The 20,163-nt window shown below is 35.1% G+C and overlaps 1 protein-coding gene across 2 annotated transcripts in view; it reads left to right on the top strand.

Moving 5' to 3' along the window:
- Window positions 1-20,163, top strand: part of slf1 (SMC5-SMC6 complex localization factor 1) — a 42,670-nt gene that overhangs the window by 599 nt on the left and 21,908 nt on the right. For both annotated transcript variants that reach the window (XM_051110087.1, XM_051110086.1), the window contains 15 exons: window positions 38-149; window positions 1,515-1,593; window positions 2,497-2,666; window positions 2,750-2,805; window positions 2,931-3,084; window positions 4,449-4,622; window positions 4,793-4,861; window positions 5,209-5,355; window positions 6,987-7,153; window positions 7,241-7,375; window positions 7,898-8,042; window positions 9,767-9,914; window positions 11,142-11,287; window positions 11,494-11,624; window positions 17,190-17,269. In XM_051110087.1, coding sequence (XP_050966044.1) covers window positions 39-149; window positions 1,515-1,593; window positions 2,497-2,666; window positions 2,750-2,805; window positions 2,931-3,084; window positions 4,449-4,622; window positions 4,793-4,861; window positions 5,209-5,355; window positions 6,987-7,153; window positions 7,241-7,375; window positions 7,898-8,042; window positions 9,767-9,914; window positions 11,142-11,287; window positions 11,494-11,624; window positions 17,190-17,269 — 1,912 coding nt within the window. In that variant the 5' untranslated portion in view covers window position 38. The remainder of the gene's footprint in view (window positions 1-37; window positions 150-1,514; window positions 1,594-2,496; window positions 2,667-2,749; window positions 2,806-2,930; window positions 3,085-4,448; window positions 4,623-4,792; window positions 4,862-5,208; window positions 5,356-6,986; window positions 7,154-7,240; window positions 7,376-7,897; window positions 8,043-9,766; window positions 9,915-11,141; window positions 11,288-11,493; window positions 11,625-17,189; window positions 17,270-20,163) is intronic.

The following is a 20,163-nucleotide window of genomic DNA, read 5'->3' as shown; positions in this document are numbered from 1 at the left end:
AAGTTAGTTGTTTATCATTTAATATGTTTTTCACTAGGATGGTGGACAATAAATACATCTTCCAAATGTCTGGCATCAAGAATCGTTCCCAGAAAAGACAATTACTCCAGGGAATCAGAAAGCTGGGGGGCATATATATTGGCGGCTCTGTAAGTATCTGCCCTAAAGACACGTGATTGCTTACCCTTTACCTTGGTAAGCATTTTATTACCTGTTGTAACAATCTTTTGAATGGGGAGTTCTTCTGTTGTACAGTGGCCCCAAAATATTTGGAGAGACTATTTGATCAGAAAATCTAATATCAGACTTATTAGTGTTTGACTGTGATTGCATTAGCTACGAAAAATTATAATAATAATGCACACAAGAACATATATTAAGCAAATCGTTTAATAAGTGTGTTATTTAAATAATAATATACCAGTTAATATACCCATATATACCAGTATACCTAAAAGTAATTGAGGGTTTGCACTTAGGTCACGATTTGGTCAGTTACCTGGATGCACAGTCATATTGGCGATATTCGGATGTAAACAACAGCATGGATTGCATGGTTAATGTACTACTGAATAGTTGTTCTGCTAATTTATGCTGTGTAAACCACGGGGGAAAAATGTGTGGGAGCTGCTAAATCATATAGAGAAGGACTTAGTAATCAGGAAAGGGCGCAATATTTTGACAAGTTAAAATTAATAGGTGGTAAAGATACATACAAGCAGTATAAATTAAGATAGTAGCCTAATATTTCACCTACCTGACTGGAAATAAAAAGTCTCTTCATTTTGGCCAACCACAAACGCCTTTTGTTCTTCAAACAGTTTTTTGCACACTTCTCCTTGATTTGTTATAACTTTTGACAGTCTATAGTACTCCAGATGTTTGTTTGTTTTTCCAGTCCAACCAATTAGTTCAACCCAAAACATGTCAACAGTTGACCAATTTCAGCAGCAATTATCAGCAAAATATGCGAGTTTCAGTTTAGTTCAGTGGCATTGTTTACGTTCAGTGCCGCCAATATGGCTGATTGATGATGCTTTGTAAAAACACTCACACTTTTTCCACAACTATTGGAAAAAAGTGATTACAAAAGCTCAGAATTTACTTTGTTTATTAGAAATATTAGTTAACCATTCAAATGCACTGATATATAATACAGTAAATGTATTTTTAAAAAAAAGTCTCTCATAACATAAAGCGTTTCTTGCTGCAGAAAATGATAAAGTGTTGGTGATTAGCCCTGAAAAAATGGCTCTAATTGCTTCACGATGCTACAGTGTATTTCGGACCGTGTAATTTTGTCCTTGCCCTCAATACCATCTTAATATAGTCACAGATTGCTCTCTCTACTAATTGAACCCCTCATGAGAATAAACTCAACCTCAAAGTTCTTGACCTTTTCCTAAACGGTCTTGTGGTACGGATGAAGACCAGATTAGTAAGGTGACTTTTTATGTCCGATGAGAGTAAACTTCATTTACAGTATTTCATTGACAAGCGTTTCTATGTTCCAGGTATATAAAGAGGCAACAACTCACCTCGTCGTCCAAAAAGCTTTACCAAGTGAAAAGTTTCTCGCAGCCTGTGCAGGAGGTCTGTAATTTTGAGATTTGACTGTCATAACTGAGTAAAAAATGAGAAAGAATGTAATAAAATAATAGCACATAACCATACACTACCAGTCAAAAGTTTTTGAACAGTAAGATTTTTAAAGTTTTTAAAGAAGTTTCTTTAAAAGCTTACCAAGCCTGCATTTATTTAATCCAAAGTACAGCAAAAACAGTGACATTTTGAAATATTTTTTTTTTATATTTACAATAACTGTTTTCTATCTGAATATATTGCAAAATGTAATTTATTTCTGTGATTTCAAAGCTGAAATTTAGTATCATTACTCCAGTCACATGATCCTTCAGGTTTCTTTGAATAGGAAAGTTCAGAAGAACAGCATTTATATGAAATAGAAATCTTTTGTGACATTATAAATGTCTTTATTATTATGTTTGATCAATTTAAAGCATGCTTGTGTTAATTTAAAGCAAAAAAATATTCATTTCTATAATTTCTTACAAAAAATATACTGACAAGAATCCTGAAAAAATGTACTCAACTGTTTTAAATATTGATGATGATGATAATAATAATAATAATAATAATAATGTTTCTTGAACAGCAAATCAGCATATTAGAATGATTTCTGAAGGATTATGTGACACTGAAGATTGGAGTAATGATGCTGAACATTTAGCTTTGATGACAGGAATAAATTGCATTTTAAAATATGTTCAAATAGAAAGCAGTTATTTTAAATAGTAAAAATATTTCACAATATCATTACTGCTTTTGCTGTATTTTAGTTTAAATAAATGCAGGCTTGGTGAGCAGAAGAGAATTCTTTAAAAAACATAAAAGATTTTACCGTTCAAAAACTTTTGACTGGTAGTGTATAATAAAATAACAAACTGAAATGGTGACTCTAGTTTCTTTCTGTTTCAGGGAAGTGGATAGTCACTCCAGAGTTTGTTCTGGACAGTGTGACTCAAAATGCGTGGCTCCCAGAGGCTTCATACGAGTTAAACTTAACAGCTCAGAACCCTGAGACACCCAATCCACTGAAAACATGGAGAAAGAGAGTGGCTAACGGCACTGTGTCTGGAGCTTTTCAGGTGAACGTCACTATATTGTTAACTCACTTAGAAAACAACTAAAATAAAAAATGAAGTTTGTCATTTCCCATCTCCACCTGTAGGACTGGGTAGTGCTCATTGACATCGATGATACAGCGAGAAGAAGTGTGTTTGTCAGGTCAGGAAGAACACTGTGACAACTTTGTTCAAAATACTGTACCTTAAGAAATGTTATTGACGTTTAGCTTGAGGCTCAAAGTGAAATTGCTAATAGGAATTTTATGAACCACATTTTGTTTGCAGGGTATTACAAGCAGGCAGAGCTGTTGTCTTCACAGACTGGCCAACTTCACATGTTGTAACTCATGTGTTAACCAAAAATATATCCAATGATGAAGCCGAGAAGCGTGGAATCCCTCACTATAGTGTCAGCTATGTAGCCAAACATCTTTTTGGGGTAACGTAACTTGCATTTTGCATTGTATGTTTTTTTTGTAAAAATAAAACATCTGTCGTTGTTAAATCACCATCATGTAATTTCAAACCCGTTGTACTGTTTTAAAAGGAGAAGTCCACCTCCAAAACAAAGATTCACATATAATGTACTCACCCCCTTGGCAAGTCGAGCATTTGAGTTAAAAAAGTATTTTTTTAATGAAAATAACTGATCGTTTCGCTAGATAGGACCCTTCTTCTTCGGCTGAGATTGTTTGAAACCGCATTTAAACTGCATTTTGAAGTTCAAAAATCGGGGCACCATAGTCTATTATATGGAGAAAAATGCTAAAATGTTTTCCCCAAAAAACATAATTTCTTTACGACTGAAGAAAGAAAGACATAAACATCTTGGATAACAAGGGGGTGAGTACATTATATGTGAATCTTTGTTTTGGAAGTGGACTTCTCCTTTAACTTCTTTTGTTGAACACGGAATGTTTTTTTTTTTTTTTTTTGTACAACAGAACATGTAGTGACTAGTGACTGTCAAGCACCAAACAGAGCAAAAAGGGCCCATAAAATGTGTTCATAAATGCGCTAAGGTTTGATGGCCATGGCATTAAACAGTGTCTTGGAATATTGCAGACAAGACATAAAGACTAATTTTCTGTTCTGTGTTTTTCAACTGGTCACTACTATGTCACTTGTATGTTTTATTGGGAAGAGCAGTATGAAAATTCTGCAAAACCTTGTTTTCCACTGATTAAAAAAAGTGTACAGGTGGAACAACATAAGGAACAATATTCCTTTTACTCTTATAACTCCTTCTAAATTATTATTAGAATATTATGTATTATTTAGAATATTAGAATAGAATATTATTAGAATTTTATGTAGTCTAATATTCATTAAGAATAAAGTTTTTTTCTTAATTAATACTTTTCTTTAGCAAGGGTGCATTAAATTGGACAAAAGCAACAGTAAATAATTTCTTTTCATTTTTTAATGTTTCTTGAGCAGAAAATCAGCATATTAGAATGATTTCTGAAGGATTATGTGACACTGCAGACTTGAGTAATGGCTGCTAAAAATTGTAGTATTTCCATCACAATGTAATAAATGACATTTTAAAATATATTCAAATAGACAACTTTTTAAAAAAATAATTGTAATAACATTTCACAATTTTGCTGTATTGTTACTGTATTTTTTATCAAATAAATGCAGCCTTTTATTAATTTATTTATGTATGTTTTCCATTTCCTCAAACTTTTGCTAGTATATTTGCAAAAAAAAAGATTCTTTGATTTGAATAGGTTTTACTTTTTACTTTCATCCTCAAAATTTGGTATTGGTGATATATTTGTTGTCTTTCTTTTGTAGCATGTTTGCTCAGAGTTAAACTGGTCCTGTAGTTTGGAGTCTTTTGATGAAGAACAGAGCTGTAAAATGCCCATCGAGGCTGCTGCAGAAACTGACGTGTCTATGGATGTTACTGATGACCTTTCACATAAAGAACTGGAGGAAATGCTCAAAGAATACATCATAATAATGGAGGTCTAATATATTTTTATTCTCCCCATCTACTTTTATTCTGGTGCTTTTATATATCATTTTGAAACATAATTATGGCTTTCACAGATGGATTTTGGGCACAAATGAGAAAGTTGTCACGGTTATCAATGTAATTTCTGTAAAGTATGACCTTACATGACATCTCGTTTCAGCAACGGAAGAAAATGCTTTTGACAGTCCCGGAGTTCTACAGCTACTACACACCCAACCTGCCAGTTCAGGTATGCAAACCTGTGAAAAACTTTTCAGCGCACCTATCTGCCATACACAAGCTGTTAAAGTGCAAAAATGAGTGTTTGACTCATCAAGAGGATCGGGTCATTCAATTTCCTGTGTGTCACATAGAGGAGTAATAAACGGAGGGCTCATCACAGCCAGGTCACCTGATTTAGGCAAATCCGTTTGATCGGTACACTCATGATTGGCATACCCATTAAAGAAACATTGCGGCGGCCTCCACTGGTTTCTCAAGCGGAAATGTCCAAATGCGCTCATTTGACACTGACCCTTAGAACGCATTTTCCTCAGTCATCTTATTGCCTGTATGTCTTTCCTCTCTTGTGCTCAGATTCCAGTGGTAGATTTCAGCAATGTGCAGAGTTTGGTGGAGTGTGCCTTCTTCCCTCAAGCTTTGGAGGAGATTCTGGGGTCCCTGCAGCCTGGAGTAATGCCCCCAGCCCCGCTGCTCCAACAGCTAATGCACCACGCACTGCATGTATGTATAGTAAGAGTTACTCTAAATCCCAGAGGCACTTCTAAAGCACTTTTACATTCAGTTGGTGTCATCTTTCTTAAAAAGCAAAGTCTGGTAGTTTCTTTTTCATTAAGGATGTAAGAAGTGTGATTTCTGTTACATGAAAGCAGCATAGTTCTTTATGAGCTACTGAAGGTCTGTTCACGCAAAGTGCAAAATTTCATGGAAACAAGATGTCTCTTTTTTTTTTTTTTTTTTTTTGCTTGATGGCCATTGTTGTTCTTATTGTTGAGTATAGAATATGACATACATGTGTAATCAGTAATATTTTTGGAATCAATTTTATTTAGCTTTAAATTGATAAAAAGTGATAGTAAATACATTTATAATTTTACAAAGTATTTTTTTAAATAAATGCTGTTCTTTTGAACTTTCTATTCATCAAAAAAATCCTGAAAACATGTTGTGCTTTTAACAAAAATATTAAGTGACACAACCGTTTCTCATCATTAATAATAATAAGAAATGTTGCTTCAGCTCTAAATTAGAACAATTTCTGCAGGATCATTCCAATACTGGAATAATGGTTAATGAAAATTCAGCTTTGCCATCACAGGAATAAATTGTATTTTAAAATATATTAATTCATTAATATATTAATTTTGGATCAAATAAATGCAGCCTTGGTAAGCATAAAAGACCTTTTTCAAAAGCATTAAAACAGTCTCACTGACCCCAAACATTTGAACACTAAGTTGTGTATTATGAATGTGTATTAAATTAAATTAAATTAAATTACATTACATTACATTTTTTAGAATTATATTATTGTTTGCTGACATTAAATTATAATTGTGGATAAGCCAGAATTATACAGACCATCAACCACCTTACTCACATGATCCTTCAGAAATCATTCTAATATTCTGATTTGCTGCTCGAAAAACATTTATTATTATTACTATTATATAAAACAGCTGAGTTTTTTTTTTTCATAAGTAGAATTTATCTGAAATAGAAATTTTTTGTAACGTTAAATGTCTTTATCATCACTTTTGATACATTTAAAACATCCTTGCTAAATAAAAGTATTAATTTGGTAATATATGTTATAATTTATAATGTTACAAAATATTTTAGATAAATGCTGATATTTGGATCTTTCTATTCATCAAAGAATCCTGAAAAAATGTACTGTTTTATATATTGATGATGATGATAATAATAATAATAATAATAAATATTTCTTGAACAGCAAATCAGCATATAAGAATGATTTCCGAAGAATCATGTAACACTAAAGCCTGGAGAAATGATGCTGAAAATGTAGCTTTAATCACAGGAATAAATTACATTTTAAAATATATTCAAATAGAAAACAGTTTAAAATATTTCACAATATTACTGCTTTTGCTGTATTTTGGATCAAACAAATGCAGGCTTGGTGAGCAGAAGAGAATCATTTAAAAAAACATAAAAACTTTTGACTGGTAGTGTATCTGTTTTGAATACTGAGGCTTGTGTAATTACCTGAACTCTTTAGAATAGATGGAACTGTTTGAAATGTATTTTATTTCAAAAGCTTGTTTGCACCTTCCTTGTTCTGGTTTGACCAGATAACCCAGTCTTTGCTGTTGCTCTCTTACTTTCAGGGTGATGCAAAGCCGTTGTACCTCAGCACGTTTATCACAGTTCTCCACAGTATCCTGCGCAACAATCCTACCTGGGGTTCTCCTGGACACACTAAGTACTTCCTCCAGATTCTCCAGTGTCCAGAATGTAAGAGTGGCCTCTGGTCACTTCTTGAGACATCATTTCGGTATGAAACTGTCAGTGTACCTGTCAGAACAGCTCGTAAGTAAATAGAGTTTCTCTCAGTAATGCAATTTTGTCTGATTTATTCAAGAGTGTGTCTAGCAAGCGAACCCACCTGTCACTCACTGCCAAGCCCACCATCCACTGAGTTGTTTCGTCTCCATTGTAACCTGCAGGAGTTCTTCCTGAGACTCTTTCAGCTGGAGCTTCATGCTGCTAGCTCAGGGTGAGCACCTGAGCTCTGTTCTTCTCTGCTTCAATAAACAACTTTTTGATTCAGCATGAGCCCAAAGTAAAGAAACTGCAGTATTTTTCCAACCCTTCACAAAATAAACACAGAAAAAACATGTCATAAAGAATGTAGGAATAAAACACAATATGTAGCTGCTTGGAGATATGTTGATGTCTTACTGTTCACCTTGTTTTGAAGATCAAGGCTTTGTAGTTTTTGTAGAATTTGTATTCAGTCTATTTTGACAGAAAGGCAGTTGTTAAGTAACTGCGTTAACTATGGATTATTAATGCCTAGATTGTACATTAGCAATTGTTCCTTACTGCCACCACACATCTTTGTTTCCTCCAGGATTATATATTTTATTTTCAAAGGATAAGTTATAAACTGTATTATACAAACCCTGACCTTATAATGTTGCCTGTTTGAACATGGCAGATCTGTTGTTGTATCTGCAGCAGCTGCATCTACATATTAATGTTAATATCTATGGCAACTCTGTCTTCCTATGTGCAGGAGGTCACCCGGAAGCAGTCGGGCGTCTGTTCTGAACAGTACCTTCTGGAACATGTGGGAGAAGTTGACTCTGACCTCCAGGGCAGTTCAGCAACTCAGTAAACTGCTGATCGAGACTCTACGCTGGGCTTTCAGCTCCACTCAGGTATCATTTAAATCTTCTCGCTTAAAGAAAAAGTCCACTTCCAAAACAAAGATTCACATATAATGTAGTCACCCCCTTGCCATCCAAGATGTTCATGTCTTTCTTTCTTCAGTCGTAAAGAAATTATGTTTTTTGAGCAAAACATTTCAACATTTTTCTCCATAAAATGGACTGCTATGGTGCCCCGATTTTGAACTTGAACCTGATTTTGAACCAAAATGTTTAAATGCGGCTTCAAACAATCCCAAATGCGGTTATAAACGATCCCAGCTGAGAAAGAAGGGTCTTATCTAACAAAATGATCGGTTATTTTCATAAAAATAATACAATTTATATACTTTTTAATGCCAAACGCTCATCTTGTCTTACTCTGCCTGGACTGTTTTTTCCGGTTCATGACAGTTAGGGTATGTCAAAAAACTGTCATCTCATGTTCTCCCTCAACTTCAAAATCGTCCTATATCGCTGTTATATCGCTACCTTTTTTGTTAAGGGTGTTTGATCTTCTTTGCATGTTCACTTTGCATAGACTGGGTCGGTACTTCTGCAGCGATGTAGGATGATTTTGAAATGACTTTTGAAGTTGAGGGAGAAAATACGATCAGAGTTTTTCCACATACCCTAACTGTCTTGAGCCAGAATACAGTTCAGGGAGAGCAAGGCAAGACAAGCATTTGAGATTAAAAAGTTTTTAAATTGTTTCGCTAGATAAGACCCTTCTTCCTGGGCTGGGATCGTTTGAAGCTGCATTTAAACTACGTCTTGGAAGTTCAAAATCGGAGCACCATACCAGTCCATTATATGGAGAAAAATGCTGAAATGTGTTCCTCAAAAAACATAATTTCTTTACGACTGAAGAAAGAAAGATGTGAAGATCTTGGATGACAAGGGGGTGAGTACATTATATGTGAATCTTTGTTTTGAAAGTGGACTTCTACTTTAATGCTGAAAATGATGGCTGCCTATGATGGCATGCTTTATTGAAATCTGTTTTAGACATGTATAAGTTTGTTGGTTTAATGTTGCAGCATTATTGTGTTGTGACCAAAGCTCATACAAAAATCATTTCCCAGCTTGAAGGGATAGTTTATTCAAAATTTACAATTCTGTCATTAATTACTCACCCTCATGTCGTTTCAAACCCGTAAGAACTTTGTTCATCTTCAGAACACAAATTAGGATATTGTTGATGAAATCTGTGAGCTTTCTGACCCTGCATAGACAGCAATGTAATTACCACTTTCAAGGGCCAGAAAGGTAATAAGGATGTCATTAAAATAGCCTATGTGACATCAATGTTTCAACCAATATTTATGATGCTACAACAACACATTTTGTGTGCATTTTAACAATGCTAATGATACCATTCTAACGATGCCCTTACAACTTTTCTAGGCCTTGAATGTGTCAGTTTCATTGCTGTCTATGCAGGGTCAGAAAGCTCTTGAATTTCAGCAAAAATATCTTAATTTGTATTCTGAAGATAAACAAAGGTCTTACAGGTTTGTAACAACATGAGAGTGAGTAATTAATGACAGAATTTTTGGGTGAACTTTCCCTTTAAGCTGGGAAATCATCTTTGTATGAGCTTTGGTTACAACACAATAATGTTGCAACATTATATGCCAGCAGATTTCCACACTGAATATATCGTTTTGTTGAGACATGTCGATTCCAGATGCTTCATCAGGCTGTGCTGGAGTTTACTTTGTGTCTGTGTGCAGGAGTGGAGGCTGGGAATGTCGGTCACTCTGCAGGAGACTCTGTGTGTAGTGGTGGAGTTCTGGGCTCAGGAACACAGTCCTCTCAACAGCAGTCTGGTGGAGAAAGGCTTTAAAGACCTGGCTGAACACATCGCCATACTGTGCCAAGGTATCCTGTAGTGCAGTTGGAAACTGGTGAAGAATCACTTTATGCATTTCAAGGGATAATTCACGCAAAAATGAAAATTCTGTCATTACTTACTCACCCTCATGTCATTCCAAACCTGTAAGATCCTCGATCGTCGTGGTATTGGCGTGAACGTACTGAAGGCTGATAGTGAAGAAAAGAAATTGTTAAATAAAGTTGTTATTTTAGTTTTTTTTTGCACACAGAAAGTATAGTATTCTCATAGCTTAATAACATTAAGGTTAAACCACGGATGACACATGGACTGTTTTAACAATGTCCTTACTACCTTTCTGGACCTTGTACGTAGTTGCATTGCTGTCAATGCAGGGTCAGAAAGCTCTCGGATTTCATCAAAAATGTCTTAATTTGTGTTCTGAAGATGAATAAGGTCTTACAGGTTTGGAACGACATGAGGGTGATTAATTATTAACAGAATTTTTATTTTTGGGTGAACTAAAAATTTAAACGTGCTGATGAGTTTGTTTGTTCATCAGACAGATTTGGAAAAAAGTAGCATTGCTCACTTGCTCACCACTGAATCCTCTGCAGTTAATGAGTGCTGTCAGAATCAGAGTCCAAACAGTTGATGGAAAAAAAAAAATTCCTTATCATCTTGTGAAGTGTAAAGCTCTGTTCCCAAAAAATAAATCCATAATTAAGGCATTTTCACTTCAAACTGTCAAAATTCAAGTCCGTAATTCATAATAACGCTTGAAAAAGTCCATCTCCTGTTGTCCTCTCACATCAAAATCCTGTTTTGGATTGTTTTCCCTTGTAAACATTGCTTGATATGTGCATATTCTCTCCTGATTCAGATAGCATTTACTGGAAAAAGCAATATTGTGGATAGAGATATTTTAGCTGCAAACAATGGTTTGAAGTTAAAAACATATTTTTATTGCAAACTCACAGTTTGTGGATTACTACATTACTTGTGGATTATTGTCTGCCATTGTGTCGGCACCCATTCACTGCAGAGGATCCACTCGTGGTCAGAACAAATTCAACAACGTCTACATCTTGGATGGCTTGACATTATCTGCAAATTTTAAGTTTTGGGTAAACTGTTCCATCAAAATACAAGAAGTATGAGTTGCAGTTTTGTCTTGTTCAATGCATATCTATTTAGATATATTTAAGAGGGAATGTACATCAAAGATTTAAATAGCTTAATAGCTGTAAGTACCTTCCTGTCTCCTTCCTTAGACCTTCGCCATGACATGCTGAAGGAAGTGATTCCAGCCCTTCGCTCCACAAGACTCCGGATGTTCACTGCCGACGCCATCTATAGAAACATCTGCTGCAGCAGGGGCCTTATCCTCAGCTGTGAACCACTCTGCCTGCTCAGAATTGTGAGTTTTAACTTGTGTTTATGTTTAATAACATAAACATCAAAATTTATAGCCACTACACTTTCATTTGCAGCCTATTTTGGCTTTCCAGAAGTCTGCATTCATCATACAGCACAACATAATATAGTGAATAGAACATTCAGTGAGAGATGGAGAAAAATAGTAAGAAAAAAATGTTGAGATTTATTTTTCTTGTCTGTTGCCAGGTCTCAACCTACCTCAAAGCTCTGGGGAACTTGTGTGATCGAGGACCAGTCCAAACCCTGAAGGGACAGACTGACAGAATCGAGATGAATCAACCCTCTACCAGTAGTGCCGCCCATGTGCCAGGCTCAGAGTGAGTTTCAGCTCAGCCACATCTATCTGCTCATGCTGTTGTCCTCCATACTGACACTGCAGATCACAGAGCACAGGAGAAAAGCAAGAACACGTTCACTTTTTAAAATTATTTGTATATTTACGATGAATAGAGCTGGTACTGGTGTTTACTTTTGTAAGATGTTTCTCTGTAAAATCACAAGAGTTAATAGGTGTCATTTTCTACATCCTTGTGCCATCAGAGCACATTTTGAGATAACCACTCTCCACTTACAACACTATAAGATCCTCTTTATGTCTGCATCCATACGTGTATGACAGAGGCAGAGTGCAGTAGGTGCCTTTAATTGGACAATTTTCCACCATTATGGGGCATTAGATGGGTTTAAGATGACTAATGGAGAGAGACAGGGTGCTGTCCTTCTCTGTTGGGGCAAACTGTGATGGCAGCAGACCACCAGCCCTGTTACTGGTGGTGACGTGAGGGTAATTGGGGCTGTGTGTCTCTTCTACCAGCACAATCAACTGCTGATTATCTGCCTTTTTTTAGCTGAGACACGATGCTTAGACAAACCATGACTGTATTTGAATGCAACCTGAGAACAGTGATGTTTTTAAGTAAAAGTCAGTGAGCACTTAACAATTGCTTTTGTAAATTGAAACAAGCTGAAATAAAATAAAACATAAATATTAGATGAAAAACTAATAAATAAATGAAAATTAGAAATGTACTAAATTACTAAAACTGACATAAAAAAAAATATATATATATATATATATATATACTGCCGTTCAAAAGTTTGGGATCAGTAGGATTTTTAATTTTTAATTTATTTATTTAAAAAAAAAACTCTTATGGTCATCAAGACTGCATTTATTTGATCAGAAATACAGATAATAAGGTAATACTGTGAAATATTACAATTTAAAATAATGTTTTTCTATTTAAGGAACTTTAAAATATCATTTATTTCAGTGACGCAGCACTGAATTTTCATCAGCCGTTACTCCAGTCTTTAGTGTCACATGATCCTTCAGAAATAATTTTTAATATGCTCATATGTTTTATGTATGTCATTTTACTTTCACTTTCAAATTAGCGTCAATTCTGCGTCAATTGATTGAAATGACAGTGTGACAAACTTGCATATTAAACATAGAATGTTTAATGTATTAACAAAACGAATACAAATATACGTAATTCTATAAGCCTAAAATAAAGTAACAAATAATTGCACAAAGTTTAAATATTAAACAGTGAAACTCAGCAAGCACAGTGGAAGCAAGTAAACAAATGTTAAAAAAAAAGCTTCTAAAATCATCTTAGATAAATGACGAAAGTCAAAAGGTGTATTTCGTTTTGAAACTAAATCTTTCACCAACTTTTTGTCTCACTCTCCTCACATGATAAATGAAATCAGACTCCTGCCACTGATCTGAGATGTGACTGTTGTTCGGCACACTGCGTTGTTCAAAGTAAAAATCATTCTTTATTATGTTAGTTTTAATAGATAAAAAAAAAACTGTAAAAATCAAGGACATTTCTCTGGCATTTATTTGTTTTTGCTGTATTGAAAATTTTGTGAACTGTTACACCCCTATGTACACTACCATTCAAAAGTTTGGGGTCAGTACATTTTTATTGTTTTTTTTTTTTTTTTTTTTTTTTTTTTTTTTTTTTTTAAGAAATTAATACTTTTATTCACCAAGGATGTATTAAGTTAATATTTAAAAGTTTATTAAAAGTTAATAATAAATAATTTACATTGTTATAAAATATTTATATTTTTATAATTTATTTTATAATTTTATAATAGTATGCTCATTAAAGAAGAAAAACGTTTTTTTTTTCCCCCAAAAAACTAATTTTATTTCATTATTAAATTTTCATTAAGTTACTTTTTATGTTTTTAAAAAATGTGTTAGTTTGTTAGGTGTTGTCTGCTTTGTATAGAAACTCATTTTTAAAAAAGGTAATTGTGACTATTTTTTGTCGTAAACTGCAAGTTCACATTTTGCAGTTCTGTAATTTTTCTCAAAATTATGAGAGATAAAGAGATTCTGAGGAAAAAAAGGCTAAATTGTGCGATATAAACTCCTGAATTGTGAGTTTATATCTTGCTGTTGTAACTTTTTTTTTTCCTCATATCACGCAATAGTATCACGCAATAATGTTACGCAATTCTGACTTTAGAACACAGTTGCCACTTATTAACTCAGTATTGTGAGATATAAGTAGCAATTCTGGGAAAATATCAGTTTCTTTTCCCTCAGAACTGGGCTTTATAATTTGCAATTTTGAGTTATATAATGCAGTTTTGAGAAAAAAAAAACAGAACTGCCTGTTTGCGGGCAATTTTGAGAAAAAAGTCAGAATTGTGAGGGAAAAAAAGTCGCAATTACCTTTTTAATTTTTTTTTCAGTGGCAGAAACGGGCTTCCACAGCTTTCCCATGATAGCTTGGGATAATACAGCTGTAAATTCATAAGCACACTATTGCTAGAGGATACTGACATATGGTGGAAAACATTAGGCTTCTGATTTGTTTATTGCATTCAACATTCATACAACATTGCTGATGCTTTCTTTGAGATTTCTGCTTCAATTTCATAGAATAAGCCATGATTCTCAGCATCTTGTTGCCACCATGTGATGTTTGACAGTGTGCTATCACTGAATATTTTAGGGCAGCAGTGGTCACAGGAAGAACATTGTGTCCTCACTCAACTACACACACTCTAACAGACTTGAACACTGCACACAGTGATGTTTACTCCTCGCTAATGGGAAACTAAATGACCATGTGTCTGTGAGAATGTGGATGTTTGTACTGTTCTGCTGTGTTAGATTGCGCCTTGGTTCTGAACAATCCAATTACGAAGAAACAAGACACTCTTCCTGTGGAAGCAGGAGTCTTTATTCCACTGACAGCACTGTCCTTTAAGGCCTCTCACAGCCCGACTCTAGTACTCTTCTCTAGCTATTTGCGGTATACTTTAAAATTCATTTTCGACCGTCTTCTTAAATCAAACCTTTGCAAGAATCTATTAAAAAATATTCAGCACTCATCCTCATATTGCTGCTACATTTCCTAATCCGCACTTTGAGCTAGTCAGTCCAATCTTGGCAAGACTCCTGGGCATCTTTTTTCTATGCACTGTAAAAAAAAAAAAAAAAACACGATTTGTTGAGTCAACTTAAAATAATTTGTTACCCTGCTACTTTAAAGTTCGGTCAACTTAAATAAGTTTAGTCAACTTGAAATGTTAAGTTGTACTAAGTGACAACTTAGATATTCGAGTTGACAAAACAAAAAATTTGGTTTGTTGTTGATGCCAATAGCCTTGTGGTTAGTGCGCAGACATACCGCACAACTGCACTCATGGAGACCCAAGTTCGATTGCCGTCTCGAGGTCCTTTGCTAATCCCGCTCCCCTTTCTCTACCTAATACTTTCCTGTCATCTTTCCACTGTCCTATCTGAATAATAAAGTAACAAAAAGCCCTTGGGCTTTTAAAAATTGGTTTGTTAAATCTAAATCTTGTTACCCAGCTGCCTTAAAATTGTAAGTTGAATAAACTCCAAAATTTAAGTTGTCACTTAATAAAACATAACATTTCAAGTTGACTAAACTTTTTCTTTTGTTGCCTGTACTTTAAATTTTAAGACAGCGGGGTAACAAATTATTTTAAGTTGACTCAAATTGTTTTTTACAGTGTGGAGGTAATAGTTTTAGCAATATCTTTAAGTAAATCATAAGTAGAATATGATGAATTGTCATAAATTTAGCTTTACAGACTTTTTTCAGTTTTCTAGACTATAGTAACGTCTTTGAAAATATGACTAATGTTTAGTAAAGACTGTCTTATTGAGCTTTACATTCTCTCCCTTTGATTCGGCATTTTACAATTCATTTTACACGTTGTTTTACAAGTAACTAGTTGTGCTAGCAACTCAACTAGCAAAAGATAATGAAAGTAACTGATAAGCCTCAGATAAAACTTGTTAAAGTACAATTTTTTTGGGGAAAACAAGATGTTAAGCAGCAATGCTTTTAAAGAAGTGCACAGTGTTAAATATGACTGATAACGATTTGTTTAATTGTAAGTTTTTAAAGGGTTAGTTCACCCAAAAATGAAAATTCTGTCATTAATTACTCATGTCATTCCAAAACTGTAAGACCTTTGTTCATTTTCAGAACACAAATTAACATATTTTTTATGAAATCCAAGAGCTGTTTGGTACTCTCATGTCTCAAAACAACAAAAGTATTCTCGTAGATGTTTTTCTCATAAGTATTTCTCAGAACATTACAGTTGAACCACTTATGTTGAACGTGGAAGTTACGTTGTTGTCTAAAGGGTCAGAAAACTTGGATTTTATCAAAAATATCTTAATTTGTGGTTTAAAGATTAACGAAAGTGTTTGGAACGATTTGAGGGTAAGTAATTAATAACAGAATTTTCATTTTTGCCTGAACAATCTTTTTAATGTTGTAAGCACTATTACAAAGTTAATTCTTATTTATTAGGGTTCGCAAAGTCAGGAAAACCTAAATATATATCATTGAAGTTATGATTTCCAGGTCTGGAAAAGTCATTGAAAATTTCATGTAGTGAATATAATTTTTTCTGGTTTTGCTGTGCTCTAAAATATTGCATCAGCTAGATTAAAGGATTTTGCCCACAAGCCAGCATTGAGGGGTTATTGGAGACATTTTTGCATTATAAAGTATAATTTTAATCTATTAATTAACAGTAAAAAGTTATTACCTGTCAGAGAGTTGAAATCCACCTCAGTCTCTAAAACTAAAATGGACAGACAGATAGATGGACTGACAGATTAATAGAATTAATTAAGTAATTGATTGACTGATTGATTATTTATTTTTTTGGTTACCATCCTTCTGCATTTATATCCCTCCATCAGTCTGAGATTGTCCTTTCTCAGCTGTGTGCCTCAGTCAACACTTGAGTAGACAGCCAACACACTTCACCCAACCAGAGCATCAGCTGCAATTCTGCCTGCATCACTGTAGCTCTTACGGTGCCATTTAGTGACAGTTTCTTAAACACTGGCCAGGGACTCCATCCTGGGAGAGCTCCACGGGGGGGGTTTGGATAGCTGTCTCCTCGGATAAAAGGATTCAGTAAGTACAGCTAGCGTACAGGCTGGCTGATAGTTGCTACAGGCGATGCACTTAGATGCCAGTCCCTCAACTCCGTCCCAGAGTAGTGTGAAAATGTCGTGACAGTGATATAATGATGTTTGTAGACATGAGCGGTGGTTTAAAGTGGGACGTATTTAGTGAACTTTGTGGTAGCGTCTCACCGCTCTGTGTTTTAAGAGAGATTTGTCTTGGAAGTTTTAAATATTGCAGGCCTTTTCCAGCACTACAGTCCTCTGGCTATGGATAAATTCTTAATTTAGCCGTATTTATGAGCGGTTTCGTTATGTGCTGATGTTAGCATACATGACAGATCCTATCTATTCACCCACAAGCTCTGTGAACTATTGTCCCTTCAAAAACATGTGGCTTGATGTCTCAATCTGTCAGTTAAATGTTACTGTGTGTTCTTTTCAGAGCTGTGAAAGACTCAGCAGGCGGCTCAGATTCAGGGAGAGAGACTATCCCGAGAGGTTACCACAGAGTCAATGCTGCAGGTAAGAGCTTCTATACATCAGTATCTGCATGCATGCTGTAGAGGCGCATGGCATTTTTCATTGTCGCTCAAAAACCCTTATCTATAGTGGGCATTATGCTGTACATATTTTGCAAATATCAATCTATCGTTCATTCGTTCATTTTATCTGTCGTTCTGTCATTGTCTCATTTGTTTGTTTTTTTCTGTCTGTCTGTCTGTGCATCTATCTCTCTATCAATCTATCGTTCATTCGTTTATTTTATCTTCCGTTCCTTCTGTTCTTTTATGTCATTGTCTGTCATTTTCTGTCTGTTGCTCTACATATCATTCTGTCTGTCTGTCTGTCTATCGTTTGTTTGTTCGTTTATTCTGTCTGTTGTTCTGTCATTTTATTTCGTTGTCTGTCATTGATGTTTGTCTTTGTAGGTCGTTTTTTTTGTCTGCCACTCTATACATCGTTCTGTCTCTATCTATCGTTCATTCTATCTGTTGTTTATATCTGTCTTTCTATCTGTCTGTCTATCTATCTGTCTATCTATCTATATATCTGTCTGGCTATCTATCTATCTGTCTACCTGTCTATCTGTCTACCTGTCTATCTGTTTGTCTATCTGTCTGTCTGTCTATCTATCTGTCTGTCTGTTTATCTGTCTATCCATCCATCCATCCATCCATCCATCCATTGTCTATTTATCTACCTCTCTGTCCATCTATCTGTCCATCTATCTATCTGTCCATCTATCTGTCTGTCCATCTATCTGTCTATCTATCTATCTATCTATCTATCTGTCTGGCTATTTATCTATCTGTCTACCTACCTACCTATCTATCTATCTATCTATCTATCTATCTATCGTTCTATCGTTCTATCTGTCTATCTACCTGTCTATCTACCTGTCTGTTGTCTATTTGTCTGCCTGTCTGTCTGTCTGTCTAATTGTCTATCTTTCTGTCTGTTTGTGTATCTGTCTATCTATCTATCTGTCTGTCTGTTATTTATCTATCATTCTATCTGTCTCTCTGTTGCTGTCTCTCTCTCATATCTCAGTTCTGTAGTGCATTCAGCTAGGTCAAAAGCTCTCGACAGAGCCTCTCTACATAACCTCAGGCAACAGCATTTACATTCCACATGCTTTTTACGCTCCCTCCATCCTTTGGTGAGGAAGAGGTGGAAAATACATAAAAATCAGGCGACACACGCACAAACATAATGCTTGTCAGATCCCCCGTTTAAGAATATTAAACACTGCAATTAGGATTCTGCTGTGAGGAAGGAAAGGGAAAGAGGGGGCGAGAAAGAGAAAGACAGAGGTAGCCAAGCCTGGAAGTTTCTGTAATTAGGAGGTTGGCACTCCGTATGAACCCACCAAGGTGTCAACGCTCATCTTTCCCCTTCCACCTGATCAGAAAGACCCCCACGCCAGAGCAGGGAGCGGGGGAGGGCAAGGAGAGAGAGAGAGACAGCCCTGCTTTCAGGAGACTCAAGGCTGCTGCTCCCTGCCTTGTGTTGTTTTTGCACTACGTGCTCCCTATACTGATGTGTAGCACATCAATTTTTGATGAAGCATCCGCAGGCTCTCAGCTGTAGATTTCTGTAGGTAGACGCTGCAGTGTTTTTCACAAGGTGTGCAGGTCCATGGTGCCTTGTTAACTTCACCCTGAGCTGTCTGTCTGCTCAATACGCTTCATTGTGGCTTATGGCTACAGTTAATGATGCTATAAGCATATTGGTAATGATTTTGGGCTCAAGCTCAGATTGGGATATCAGGATGATTTCTTTCTCCATGATAGGTATATTCAGTTGTGCCCTTTGAGAATCTTTAAGATGCTTAGCCATATGGCTAATAATGCAATTAGATAAAATCTTAAAAATACTATTATAATTGTTTTCTTACTCTTTAAAGAAGCTGCATAACAGATGTTTGCACAGATTTTGGACACTTTATTCTTAGCTATGTATGAATTTCATTGCATTAGATCAAAATATAATACCATCCAGAGTTAAAATCTGTATAAACAAGTTAAAACTTACATTTTTTTTTTTTTTTAAATGACTTTCAACCATTTATTTACTTATTTTATTTTTTTAATTTTTTTAGGAGCTAGTGTCTTTCAAAAATGCAAAGTAATAACTTTAATTGCCATAACAAATAACAAATCGACATGTTCAAAACGTCTGTGTATTATTGGTTCGTAATATTTTGTTTATCCTTACTGACCTTTTGCAGCCTTTTTTGATAGTTGTGTATGATTCCCTCAGTTAAATAGCAAAGGTGAATCTAAAACCAGGGACCAAAAAAACCAATTTGTGTTAACTGAGTTATTATTTTGTATTATGTAAATATGTGTCACGTTACAGAGCTTCACCAGGGCAGTAAAAATTACAATTTTTAATGCCACAAAAACAGATTAACGTCTGCAAGTGGTGTGTAAACCTAAATAAATATCTTCGACTCCGTTATTATTGGCCTCTTTCAGTTTTTGTTCACAATCCCATAAACTAAACCTCTTATAAATCATAGAACAACAGGATGTTGCTTAAACCTAAAAGTGGTTAGATTGAAAATGCGTCTTGTCATCGCCATGTTCAAAATGCACTTTTGTGACAAATAGCCCGTTATTTAAACCATTAGCCAACTTGCTCCAGAGCTGTCATGCCAGACGTCACAAACAACGCAAAAAGTACTCTCTACAAGAAAAAAATAATAAAAACAACAACCGCAAATGCTACACACATTTCACAATTTATAGAAAAGGACAGGATGGATTTATCCTCTTCGAGCTTGTAAATGCTGAGTATGCAATTACCCCTATAATGGAAGCGTTGTGTCCAAATTGGAGCCATTAAAGTGATTTAACAGAGGGAAGATTGGGCCTGGCATTTCTGAGACTGTGTACACATGGGGAGTTAAG

This window comes from Labeo rohita, chromosome 5, assembly GCF_022985175.1.
Source record: "Labeo rohita strain BAU-BD-2019 chromosome 5, IGBB_LRoh.1.0, whole genome shotgun sequence".
In the NCBI taxonomy this organism is placed as follows: Eukaryota; Metazoa; Chordata; class Actinopteri; order Cypriniformes; family Cyprinidae; genus Labeo; species Labeo rohita.
This window is presented reverse-complemented; position numbering and strand designations above follow the sequence as displayed.